Below are 14,476 nucleotides of genomic sequence, written 5' to 3' on the forward strand. Positions count from 1 at the left end.
AAACCACATCACATTTTTGTACTTGTGAGGTATAGAAAACCACATTACATTTCCTTACTTGTGAAGTATAGAAAACCAAATCACATTTGTGCACTTTGAGGTATAGAAAATCACAACATATTTCTGTACATGTGAGGTATACAAAACCACAACACATTTAGAGGAATGTTTGTCGAATTGGTTTCCTTTGAAATAAATGTAGACATATTGTTTTGTTTTCTTTAAATGATAGTGATATCCGTTACAATCGGTTGAATGTACTTCGTGGTAAAGGAAATACAGTTAAATAAAATACATATAAAATTAAATAATAATATCTAAGAATACTAAATTGCTATACATTTGTACCTGAAATTCAGCATTATGTTGTTTCTTTGCGATCCATTGTTGATAAGAAAGTTTTGTAAAGATAAATATTCCATTTTATTTATAAATATTTAAAGAAATATCAATATAGATTTATGAATACACCAAGATTAAATTTTCTAATGATTTAAATAAGTTCTGGCCTGCCAATGCTATATGAATTAATTTTTTTTTCTTGTTTCTAGCGTGAAAACCCCCTGCAAGGCGAAAGGAGAATAATTTATTTAATTTATTGTCTTAGTTGTTTAAGAAGGAATAACCAAAGACTTAAGGTTTCATTTAATATTTTCAAATAGAGTACAAATAATAATGTAACAGAACAAAAAAGAAAAAATTATGAAATAATAATAAATCATAAAACAAAGCTAATGTAAATGTCAGTAAATTAATTTAAAAGTTGTGTGATGTGTAATTTATTTTGTTTGAGTTGTAATTTATTTTTCTTTATAAGTTCTAGAAGATGGAGCCTATAATGGCCGATCTGATGTAACTGTGTGAATGTGTTGTAAAATAAAGGATATAATGTGTCAAATCAGAGTTTGAGAATATTTTTTGAAACCTTAAACACACTTTGGTCCATTCCTTTTCCCCTCCATACCTTAAAAGATTCCAAAGAGAAAGAAAAAGAAGTGCAGGAACTAGGTCAGAGAAGAACTACTTTCCAACCCGCTCCTTAATCCACCTTTTTTTCTAGCACCTTGACCTCTGAGGTAGAAATCGACTTTCTTTCTTCCCCCAGCTTCCGTTTCTATTAAGCCCTTCCAACGACAGTCATTTTATACTTGAATGAATCAACTTTCTCTTCCTCACCAATACAAATTGAATAGATAACACAAAATAATTTTAAACATGCATTTAAAATTATTTAAACAATTAAAAAAAAATGCAACGCTAATATTTATAGAATATACTATACATGAATTATAATAATAAAAAGGACTGGTTCAATATTTTATAAGGAAGTAATTTTTCTGTAACAACGATTGTGCAAAGGGTGCAAAGTTCAAAATATTAATTAATACTAATTAAGGGTTACCACTTCGTAGAGGCCTTGGACAGTTTATAATTTTTGAAACCTTTTTCTACAACAGACTTAAATAAACTAAATATTATGACTTAAACAACACATTCCGATACACAAAAAAAAAATGTTATTGAGAAATCAATGACACTTTTCATTTCACGTTTCACCCGCCATTCTTAAAGCTAAAATTAAAAATTTAAAACATAACAAACAAATTAAACAATAATTTATTTGATTTTTTGAAACTTTATATAAAACAGTAAATTAATTAGTTTAAAATACCTGCGTATTATATAAACAAGGTTCACGTCTTCATAATCCATTCTCATCCAGCTAAATTATATTTAAAATAAATCATGGAGAAGATGGTGAGAATTAATGTATCTTTTGACCGAAACCCTCACCATCTCCATAATTTGAAATATTGCGTTCAATTATTTATATATATTATATAATTTGTTACGATTATGCAACATGGCCATAATATAAATTAATCTGTAATATAAAAAAAAAATATTAAAACTCGAATATATCACTTTTAAGGTAAACAAGATAATGGCCTAAGAGAATTTAACGTTGGTAGAGTAATAAAAACAATGAAGAAACTGGATCAAATTAAGTTTGTGTTTTAAATTAATTAAATACTCTCAAAAAAGTATTAGTCTATAATATGTAAATAAGCTAAGGAAATACGATTCTATTGTTTATTATAGTATACACTACATATTATACATTAACTATAAATCTACCAAATCACAGAAAAAATAAATACTAAAACTTTTAGTAGAGACTCAGGCGAATGTCTCAATAAGCATTATATTGACAAAAATCACAACTGAAAACCATCGCTTATGGTAATGTTTATTTCAAATTTAAAATCATATGGGCTGTGCAAGGGAGTGTCCTGGACCAAAATTAGGGGGGGCACGCTACAGTCAATCAGGTTATGACATAATAAACTAAAATTTTAATAAAATGCATAATTATAGCAGTGCTGTATTAGTTATATCAATTATTTGATTGAATTTTTTTTTTAATCAAGCTCCCTCTTGCCCCTTCTGGGTACGTCACATAACGTTCACTTGGTAGAAGGTGACAAGTTTGAAAGAGTTATTTTTATTTCTCTGTTACTATAAAAACTCTAATAAATAAATACTCTAAGGGTTCTTAAGGTGGTAAAAATATTATTAACTTTGTTTACGGCTAGGATACAAGAGTAAACAAGATATAACTAAGAGATATCCATGCAATGAGTAGATATTGCACTCAGATTCTAATCTTATTTTTTTTCGTTTTAGTTATTCATCAAATTTAATTTTTTTTATTCACCCTCTGTTTATTACTGCTAATAATGAAACTGGTTATTTCTTATCTTATAAAAAAAAAAAAAAATTAGGTGGTTTAATGGAGGATTTTACAACCTTGGTCATTCAAAACTATTTCAATGAGCATAAGAGCTATATGATATTAAATTGTATATTGATATATTGAATTGAACTGAAATTGTTTGAGTTGTACCTAAGAAATTTGATCTACAAAGTGCTATCTATATCCCGGGCATGTACTTGGCTGACTACAGCCACACACTGACCATTTGGGAAAGTTGGTTATTTCGAATTACGGGGGCCTCAAAAGATGTATTCCAAATTTTGCATGCTCTCAATGCTTTTTTACACTATTTCATATAAAGGAATACTATATATTCCATATATAGGTAAGTGAAAAAAAAAACTATACATTTGCAGAAAAAGAAAAATATTACAGTATCTAGGAGTTAGTTGTTTATTACAAAAATTTCTCTATTTACCCTCTATTATAGCGTAAATACATACAGAGGGTGATGGCCTAAAATGTATGATAAAAAATAAATAATGAAAAGTAGTAAAGTAGTGTAAAAAAAAAATTATACGTTTAAGTAGGTTTCGAAGATAGGAAGATATTAAAACTATACTGGGAGTGGAGTGGCTAAGTGGTAAGGCGCTGTGCTACTATCCAAGGACCCGGGTTTGAATCCGGCTGTGACAGATGACTAATTAAGTTTCTGAAGCCGTGAGTCAACCCTGTGGGTTCGGAAGCCCTCTGAAAGGCGGTCGAGCGTGATTCCGGCCTAATCTAAATTATTGTATAATCAACATATTATGTAATTAATAAAATAGAAAAAAAATCGAATCAACTGAAAATTTCTTAATGGACTAAAGTGAATTGAAACATTTGAAAAAATACTAAACTATTAAACAATTAATTTATAATAAATGAAATTAATAACAACTTTGAAATAATAAATAATAATTATAAACTGTCTCAATAAGACTGTTAGTTAAATAATTTCTTTATTTTTGGGACATTTTGAAAACAAATATAAAATAATCGTTCGCTTTATTTTGATGGCCTCGATCCGAAAAAGGTAGTTACAATGCTGCGTTATTCCGATTAATGAATTTCTGCCCCTGTATAATAATTGTTTTGTTTTTTATTTATTTATTGACATTTACTGTATATAATAATACATGTAGTAAATTTAAACTAACATCATAATGATATAATACAGACATGTAGAGAAACTTCCCATTGGTAGCACTCTAAAAACATTTTTATATTAGAAGGTCTCGAGGCCATCTTCTTTTCAGGCGCCTCAGAGGATTGTCAGGAATGAAAGAGGAAGCAAGGTTAGAAACTAGTGGGTTTGGGTGGTTAGGGAGTTTATAATGGAAGGATTGGTATATAGTTCAGGCTAAATCGGTTACAGGTGGAACATTAAGATCTTTATGGATGATTTTATTTGTGACAAAGTAAGGAGCATTAAGGATTTCGGACTGTAAGGATTGGATAGGAGAGGGATTGGAAGGTTTAGTGGAGCCCCAATGCTCCACTCCGTATGTCCCGATAGGCCTTATAATTGTCATGTAGATCAGTCTTTTGTAATTTGTATAATTATAATAAAACTTTAATATTTTTCTCTCAGTGATAAGAAAAAAAAATGGGAAAATTAAAATGCTATACTCACCTGCCAATTACACTGAGTGATATTGTTTTACTTTCACTTACCTATATATAGAATATATAGTAAGGGATGATGAAAAAATTTGAATAGAGCTTCCGAACCCATAGGGTTGCCTCACCGCCTGCCACAGCCAGATTTGAACCCGATTCCTTGGAGTTAGTAACACATGGCCTTACCACTGAGCCACCCCGTTCCCAGTATAGTTTTATTATCTTTATATATTTGAAACTTAAATTAGGTTTTTTTTTACTACATTTTTTTTATTATTTTACTTATTAGACCAAAACCCTGTGTATGTCTTTAGGCTATAATATAATAGGGTGTAAGTAAAGATATTTTGTAATGAACAACTAACTCCAAGAAACTATAATATTTTCCTTGTTTAGTAAATGTATAGTATTCTTTATTTTTACTTTCACTTGCCTTTATATGGAATATACAGTATTCTTTTCAGTTTACTTGATATGAAATAGTATGGACAAGTATTGTGATCATACAAAATTTCGAATTTGAGTTTTCGACAGAAATACAAGTTTTGACGTCCCTGAGTCCATAATTAATATGTTATAACTCAGGTTCTTTAGAGAATACCTTATTTTTTCAAAAGCTAAAGAGAGTTTTCTATTCTTTCTAATAATTCAATTTTTTATCAGGACTGAATACAAGGAACAGTAAATGTTTCAAGAGCAAAAGTTCATAAAAACAAAAATACAGCATCGAAGCAAATAGTTGAAACTAATTTTAATGTCCATACATTATCTGGTGAAATATGATTAATCTTTTATATGATATTTTTTTCTCTTTTGAGCAGTTTGAATACAATTTTGACACTACACGATATACAATGAGGTGTTTATAGGTTAGCATAGATTCGATATGAAAAGATGAATTATTACAAGATAAAATATAATATTGTAGAGGTAAGAATTGTACAAATAAATGATTAAAAAAAGTTATTAAAAATCAGGCAGAAATAAACATAATGAAACGTGCGAGAGAAAATTTAAATAATGAGTAATTGAAATTAACATAATGAAGTAAGTAATGATAAAAGATAGATAAATAGAGAAAAAAATTAAATTAACATAATGAAATATGCGAGAGAAACCGATATACATGATAAAATAGAAATATATGCTACGATGGATAAAAGGTACACAGTGATAAAGATGAGTACTAAATAATAAGCTCAAATAAATGGAGAAGTAAATAAATAAAGAAAAAAGGGAGAAGAGATTTATTATCAATTATCTGGTGCATATATTGTAAGACTCAATTTGAAGTTCGTTAAATACATCATAAAGTAACTTATAATTATCATCTCTATAAGATTAGCAGGTCCCTTGATATTCTTCAAATTGAATTCTCAAAGTATTTTCGTTGTTTAGAAAAAAATGTTAGTTTTATCTCTGCAAATATTTAATGTTGTAAAGTAGAACTTTTATTGGGGTGCAATTAAAAGCGCTTTAAATGCACCATGGAGTAGTTCATAACAATTATTTTCATCTCTGGAATTATTAAGGATAAAGGACATTTGGACAGAAATAAAAACTTCATAAATATAGTATAAATTAGTTTATGATGGTACTTTTAAAATTTTTGAATGTTTTAGTAATAATAACTAAAAATATGAGTTTTTTTAAAGCCATTTTTCAATTTCTGGCGCTTTTTAAATATTGCTCGATTTAACTATCTTAAAGTTTCCTCTTTCCGTTTTAAGCTAATATTTCAAAAGTGACGTGCCGTCGCAAAAAAAAAAAAAATTGAACTAATGAATACATTTATTTGCCGTTACAAATGTGCTTTGATCTTCCTCTTATTCAAACATTTTATAGTTAAATTCTAGTCCCAGTTCTTTCAATTTTTCCTTATTTCCATCCGAGGTCTAGTCATTAGGATCCTAATAGTTTATCTTATTTTTTACTAATATTTACTGTTTTAATTAATATTAAAAATTTTGAATTCCGTGAAGAAAAATATACACAATCATTGGTCTTCAGAAAACCACGTATGGAACTGGAGTTTTCGATCATTGGCATGCTCCTGCCTCAGAACTAAAGGAAACATGGAATTTGAACTATTAAATTCAATAATAAAAATCCGATGGGGTGCACCGCATCGCACAGCTTTCACTTACTTAACAACTCAAGTTTTGTGTCGATTGGTGGGATCGGGTTGAATTATCGCTATTTTTGTGATTTTTAATAAAATTCTGAAGATCAATAATGCGAAAATTATGAACAAACATTTCTTATTTTGCTGTTGCTACAAAATATGTAAACTTTTCGGCCAATCTTTATCTTAACTATAAATTCAGAGTCTTACATCGAACATTTTTGCAGGATATTTTGCTCAGGTCAAATATAATTAGTCATATTAACCTATGTGTATCACTATTCCATTTAAATATAAATAATTTTAATTTTAAACCACTAAAACACTGATATCACTCACTTATTAACAATATTACTTTTACTACAACAAGATAATTGGATATGAATTTATAGTTAAGATTGTCCTTGAGGATGGTGAGTTTGGCCGAAACGTTAGACATTTAAAATATTGTTCAAACTTATTTTATTTAAATGACAATGTTATGTTAGGAAATATCTATTGGAATCCCTAACTTTAAGTTAAAAGTTCCCATATCCATCTACTTTTTTAGATTTATCGGTATTTTTATCAGATAATTGTTAAGTTCATTATGTAGATATATGACGTTTTTATAAATGTGCTATATTGAATAAAAAAAATTCCGAAAATGTTTAGTAAATTAAATTTATTTGATTTCAATAATAATATTTAAACCTATTCGATAGAATTTTGGAATATAATAACTTAAATATGAGTTAATTATTGATTCCGAGGGTTGAGAAAAATTATTTAATGAATTGAAACAAGGAAAGGACAAAAGTCTATGTGTTGGCAGTTCTTTTTTTTTTTTTTTTTTTAAATAATTTATTTATTGTTATTTACAACTGTATACACATATATACAACAAGTAAATTTGCTGTAGGTGACATAGTGACATGATCCAAACATGTGGAGAATCTACCCACTGATAGAACTCCAATAACATTTCTAGAGGAGAAGATCTCGAGGCCATCTTCTTTTCAGACGCCTAGGAGGATTATTAAGTAATGAAGGAGAGGCCAGGTTAGAAACAAGTGGATTTGGGTGGTTGAGAAATTTATTATGGAAGGAACGGTATCTGGTTCTGGCCAAATCGGCATGGAACATTGGGGTCCTGATGGATGACTTGATTTGTGACAAAGTAAGGAGCATTAAGGAATTTACGATGGATTTTGGACTGTGAGGATTGGATTCTGGAGGAATTTGATGGTTTAGTGGAGCCCCAAAGCTCAACTCCGTATGTCCGGATAGGCCTTATAATAGTCATGTAGATCAGTCTTTTGGCAGTTGTTAAAATATACTAAGCAAAAACATCCGAATACATCGCTGGGGCCGTTTGTAGCCGATAAATCAGAGGTGTATTAGGTTTTAACAACCTTGGACCTAATATTCCACAAAATAAAAACTTGATCCCCTATCATGGTCAGAATAGGGTGGTAACCTATAGATACCACCACCCTCCGTATGCAATGTATAAACAGGAAAGGAGCCATCAAGAAAAGAAAGCGAAAAAAAAGACTACAAATATAGGCAAGCCTATACTTGCCAATCCGAATACCCCATTCTCACGCTTTGGCATGTGAGACTTAGTCTTAGTTTGGCAAATGTGTAGAAGCGCATTAATAAGATAAATTCTTTTGCAGATGATGATGACGATGACGACGACGATGATGACGAGGAAGTAGCCGCCCCGGCAGCACCCATCGTTGCAGCGGCACCCACGGTAGCACCCACCGCAGCACCCCCACAGCCCTCTGTCCCGCAAGGTCTAGCGGCCGCCAGCGTGGAGGAGAACGCTCAGGACTATGGCACGGCCCCCGGCGACGAGGAACCTCTGGAGACAGAGGCCACCAACACTGTCGTCCTCACCACCAACGACCAGGTAACATCGCTTTGCCATTTCCGAGAGTTGTTGTAGATTCTGTGTAGCTTATATTTGTTTAGTGACGTAAAACATTCCACTGGTCTTTAACGTCATTTATACCTTATTTAATTTTTCTTACATTTGTTTATTTTTTCTATTTATCTATTTTTCAATTTTAGTATTATTAATTTTTTTTTTTGTCTGTCCGATGTTATATTTGTGTCAGTAGGTCTTTTGATTTTAAAAACCGAAACACCAATTTCATTGTCAATCATAATCTATGAGGGTTTAATCCTAAGCTATTGAGGTGCAATGTGAAACATGGACAATCTTGGAAAATATGGCTAATTGTCAAATTGTTGTTGCAATACTGGCAGTTCGGAGGCCTTTGTTTTGAAACAAGATAGGAGTGGATGAGCCTCGTGTTGCCTGTTCCCAGCCTAGTCAGTACGACCTCTGTACGGTATTTGCGGCTAGAGGTACCTCGAGGGGTTTGCTCATTTCTGATGGAGTTTAAATTGCTTTACCCCGTCATGAAAGCGCGAGTGCTTCCCTTGCAGCGTGATCGGTCAGTTCATACTCCGCGATTCCTACATGAATTGGACCCCATGTGAATGTAACTGACATACCCAGGTTGTGTCGAATATTTATGTAAAAATGGATACAGAAAATTTTCGGATGCTCTGGATGAGTCTAAACCTTTTGATGAATTTGTTATATGGAATCTTTGTAATTTAACCTTTTATTAAACATGGACTACATAAATATGGCTCTATGTGTTCCATTAATTGTTTTTGTTTCTAACTTTAGAGATTTCTATTTGTTTTAGAACGTTAGAAGCTGTTTTTGTCTTATTTACTTACTGTAAGGTACTAATGAAGGTCGAATGTCGGAAGATAGCTTTCAGATGGTAATAGTTTCGACCCGTGTGCATTCTGCTTCACAACTGCCACGTGGATTTTGTGCACTTTATTGTTTGCTCCGGAAGTGGAATATTGTAAAGCTTAATGATCATGGTTTCCTAAACTGTTCCGGGTATTTGGAACAGTTCGTAAACAAGAGCCTAAAAGGTTTTGAAGAAAGTTTTATCGTGGGAGTGTGTACGCCTGTGTGTATGAGTAAACAGCCTATCTCAAAAACTAACTTTTTCGTTAAAATCGACTTACCAAAAGTCCCACTTTATAGAATCGATTTTTTACATTTTCTTAAAAACAACTTTAACGATCTTGATTAAAGTGAGTATATCAATGTAAAATTCGCTCTTTAATGTCAGAATGAATGGTAAAGAACTAATTGTAAATTTGTGTAAAATGCAGCATACCTTATTTTGTATGGTGTAGTTTCTGTTCTGAAACTAGCAAGGATTAATTTAGAATCAAAGTAGGCTAAGTGAGTGGAAGTTTTTTTTTATAGCAATAACACCTTCCTTTTTCTTGCAATAACACCTTCCTATTTCTAGCAATAACACCTTCCTATTTCTAGCAATAACACCTTCCTTTTTCTAGCAATAACACCTTCCTATTTCTAGCAATAACACCTTCCTCTTTCTAGAAATAACACCTTCCTTTTTCTTGCAATAACACATTCCTATTTCTAGCAATAACACCTTCCTATTTCTAGCAATAACACCTTCCTATGTATAGCAACAACACCTTCCCATGTATAGCAATAACACCTTCCTATTTCTAGCAATAACACCTTCCTATTTCTAGCAATAATACCTTCCTATGTCTAGCAATAACAACTTCCTATTCCTTCATCTTAGAGAGTGGATTTTCGATGTTATGATATCTATATACAAGCCTAACTTAACCTGTATGATTGTACTGCGAGTTAGGATGTTGTGACATTAAAGCTATTATTCACTTTGCTCTTAGGATGAGGCGGCTAACTCAGTAGGGTCGGACGACGCAGACGATGATGAAACTGAAGATGATGACGACGAAGACGATGATGACGAGGACGATGATGATGATGATGATGACCTGGTGGGGGACATCGAGGCTAAACAAGCACGTGAGTCCAGCTAGCATCGGCTAAACTCCAATCTCAAAACTGACCCCACCTTTTCTTTATTTCTTCTCTTCTCTATGTACATAAACTTATTTATTTGCCTATATTATTTATTTATTATTCAGTGTTGGGCTCTGTGAGTCTGCGCATTGTACAAAATATATATATTTATTTATTTATTCAGACGACTTGGACTTTATTTACCTTGACCTGTGACGGGAACGGACACTTAGGTTTAATTGTTGATTCCATGATTATTTCTCTACGACACAAAACGGCGAGAAATAGTTAACAAAAAATAGGTAAAAAGTTTTTACATAATTCTAAAATATACACGGTCCCTTAGAAACTTATTACCAAAAGTATATCGTTCTTCTCAAGTCAAAGGATATTTTGCTATCTTGGATTCTTTTCGTTTGAACGTAATTTTCTATTTTCTTCGCTATACTAAACAAACTTAATTAAAAGTGTGACGTCACTGATTAAGACTGACACAAATAGATCGATTAATTTATATCGAAAATGTAAATTGCAACTTCAACTAAAATCCAAGATATGCTATTACAACGGTAATATATAACACTTCATATTTTCACAACAATTAAAAAATTATAAAAATGTTTTTCATTTTATTGAGACTGCTTTTGATTGTTTATAAAAACTAATTTGTATTTAAGTTGAGTCTCTTAAATATTTCTTAAGTTTCATCCAATTCGGCCATCTTCAAGGACAATCCTAAATATAAACTTACACCTCACATTCAATTAATTAATAACTTCTTGCACGCTATACTGACAAGGTCATTACTTTCAGGTTGAAATAGTAATAATAGTGAAGAAGAGAAAGTAATAATAGTTTATTATAATAATAAGTTCATCTGTAATTATATGTTTTAAGCTTTAATTGAAAAGTAAAAATATAGGGTGATTTGAACTTAATGACATGGCCAGGATTCTCTGCAAAAAGTTTTTACATTATTGGATCTGAAGTGTAAAGTTATATTTAAGGGCGAAACGTTAGACATTTAAAGATATAATAAAGAATGTTTTGAGACTCAACTTGGATAGCAATTAATTTACTTAATACATTATGTGTTTTTCTAACTCCGTCCGTCTCAAAATATCTATAGAACGATCTTTATTTACGGTTCTATCCATTTCTTTTTAGAACTAAATTAAGTACACATAATAATCCATTAGATTTTTAATAGTATAATCCTAAAATCGATTGATGTAATATATTTGACACGATTATGGAATCGATATTTAAACTTAAGATGTCAATGTGTTCCCTTCTTCATAAAATTAAAAACACAAAAAATGAATCAGAACAACAGAAACAAACATTTTTACAAACTTCTTCAAATATTTATCTTTCAAATTTAGTAGCTCTTTGTAGAAAAGCTTTCTATATCCACTAATCGAAACAGGCTACCACAATCGATTTTTGAATATTATGGTTATATTTAGTATAGAAGAGTTGGGCTTTAGCTAACTTTAGTAGATGATGTAGAGCAGCTTGCATGTTGTAGTTATTGTAAAAGCTTCAGTATTTAGATATGTTTATTGTAGATCAATTTGTCTTATGTTATTATCAGAAATGTATTTTCTATAACAGCCTGACCTCTATGAAACGCAGACCATCCGATAGAAGCCTCCTGGATTCAAGGAAGATTACTTCGATAAATATGCAATAATTAGTTGTAAGGCGATGGTTCGCGTTACAGTTATGAAAGGTATAGTGAATGTAAGATGAGTTTACCTGTGGGTATAGAGAGGGGAGAGATGCGCAGTGGCAAACATTCCTCCTCCAACCCCCCCCCACTTTTCTCACCCTCAGTTGACTTTACTAACCTTACCTGTCATCGATCTACTTACCAATAGAAATTCCTCATACCAGTTTTTTCAAAACCATTTTTCATTAATATGGCAAGATTACAAGTTGGGCCCGTAGTTCAATAGTTAAGACACAGTCTTATCAATTTGATGTCTATTGGCGGTGCCGGTTGGAATCCGGCCTGTGGCGATGACTTTTTTCATTGAGTGGCGGTCCCACAAAATGAAAGACTTTGACCCACAACCATGGTTAGGCAGTATAGGACTCAAATGGGTCTTGGCTGCAAAAAAAAATATTATAAGTTTACTATGTTTAGTAAACTTCAAAGAGGGAAAACTATCCACTCTTAAACCAAATACGTAATTATGAACTATTTAAATTCATGAAAACAGAAGCTGAAACTGGTCCAATCCACGTTTCCTCTGTTATGAAAAACCATAAACTACTGCATTTATCATAAGTTAATTACCATTCTAGAACCAAATATACAGCATTTTAAAACATTAATATTAAGAAAATTGTTGCACTAATTGTTTCACAACAAATTTAAACTTAAAAATAGAAATGAGGTGTAGATAGTTGACCGTAGATTAATGATTGGAGAAGTTTGTCAGTGAGTGCGGTCAGCAAAGAACAACATAAATAAACAAAACCATATTTATTTATTTTATGCCGACGTTTCGACCTGAGTTTCAGGTCTTCATCAGGGCTATAGAACAAAAGAGATAACAACAACATTTATAGAAACATACAATTGAAAAGGAATAGTATACAAACAAATTTAGAATTATACAAAATCAGTTGCAATCCTACCTTCTACGCCATAACGTAAGTCTCCTTTCTCGTTCTCATATTTGTTACATTATTGTATACATGTATATTTATATTTTTAGTATAGGTATATAAGTTAATACTCACAATGTAATTCAGATATAAGCCACTCACTATTTTTCATTGTCTGTCATAGTGTTCAATCTGTAGATTCAATACTTGTTTTTCAGTTTTTTTGACACTACTTGCATATCTTATATTATACATATCTTCTAACCTACATGATATTATATTTCATCTGTCACTGTTTTCAATCTACTACCATCCAATTCCACGATTATCAATCAATTAAAAAAAATTTTATTATTCAATTATTAGTTATCAATTTTTATCATTTATGATTTAATTTAATATTTTGTATAATTCTAAATTTGTTTGTATACTATTCCTTTTCAATTGTATGTTTCTCTAAATGTTGTTGTTATCTCTTTTGTTCTATAGCCCTGATGAAGACCTGAAATTCAGATCGAAACGTCGGCATAAAATAAATAAATATGGTTTTGTTTATTTATGTTGTTCTTTGCTGACCACACCCCCCGACAAACTTCTCCAATAATTAAAAATAGAAAGTTTTATCTGAACACAATGATTATTAAGTCTCAAAAATTACTTTCTGGATGATACAGTGTTCTTAAATAGCGAGTCCGAACAGAGTTATCAAGATATTTACCTACAAAGTAAAACAAGAACCAATAAGAAACAGTCCTGATAAACTAAAGAAACGAGTAAGCTCCCGTATTCGTAACTTAGCAGTCCGAGAATAGGGGAAAAAGCGAAAAAATGGCTACTCAATGGACATTAACGGACTGGAATAGAAGGAACTAGGGTGGGGGTGCGCGAAGTCGCCTACAGGCAAACTCATCTTAAATGCACTACACAAAATAGCAGAAAAACCTATTTATTAAGCAAAGTTTCGCCTCACGTTGCAGTCTTTATCAGGTCTGAATGAGAACAAGATACAAACATTGTAAAATATTAATAATAACAAAAATTATCCAAATACTCGACCTTCTTTATAAAAACATGTTACGTCTCCAACTTTTCAGCAAGGACAATCCTAATTTTAGTATAGTAGCCTCACATTGATTAAAATTGCCAGGCCACTCTGCCCAAGTCGATGTATTTAAAGTAAACCTAACATTTACTAGTATATCCTTCACAATCTCTGCATTTTACTATGAATAACTTACCAATATACTATATATTATGATATTGTGAAGGATAAAAATTATTATAAATGTTAGAATGATAAATAGGTTTATTTTAATTGAGTTAAATTGACTTGGAATTATAGCCTGCAAATTTTAATAAATCAATGTGAGCCTGTGATAGTAACATTAAAATTGTCAGATTTATTTTTTATTAATATACTTGTTTGAGAGTGGTTTAGTTTCTTTAAAACAATTTT

General features: G+C 31.2%; 1 protein-coding gene across 1 annotated transcript in view; it reads left to right on the top strand.

The window, feature by feature from the left end:
• Positions 1–14,476, top strand: part of LOC106692667 (germ cell nuclear acidic protein) — a 71,919-nt gene that overhangs the window by 18,814 nt on the left and 38,629 nt on the right. The window contains exons 3-4 of the mRNA XM_014438752.1: positions 8,168–8,406; positions 10,266–10,404. Of these exons, the coding sequence (XP_014294238.1) occupies positions 8,168–8,406; positions 10,266–10,404 (378 nt within the window). The remainder of the gene's footprint in view (positions 1–8,167; positions 8,407–10,265; positions 10,405–14,476) is intronic.

Source organism: Halyomorpha halys, unplaced genomic scaffold, assembly GCF_000696795.3.
Source record: "Halyomorpha halys isolate HHAL.00 unplaced genomic scaffold, Hhal_1.1 Scaffold65.1, whole genome shotgun sequence".
Taxonomy (NCBI): domain Eukaryota; kingdom Metazoa; phylum Arthropoda; class Insecta; order Hemiptera; family Pentatomidae; genus Halyomorpha; species Halyomorpha halys.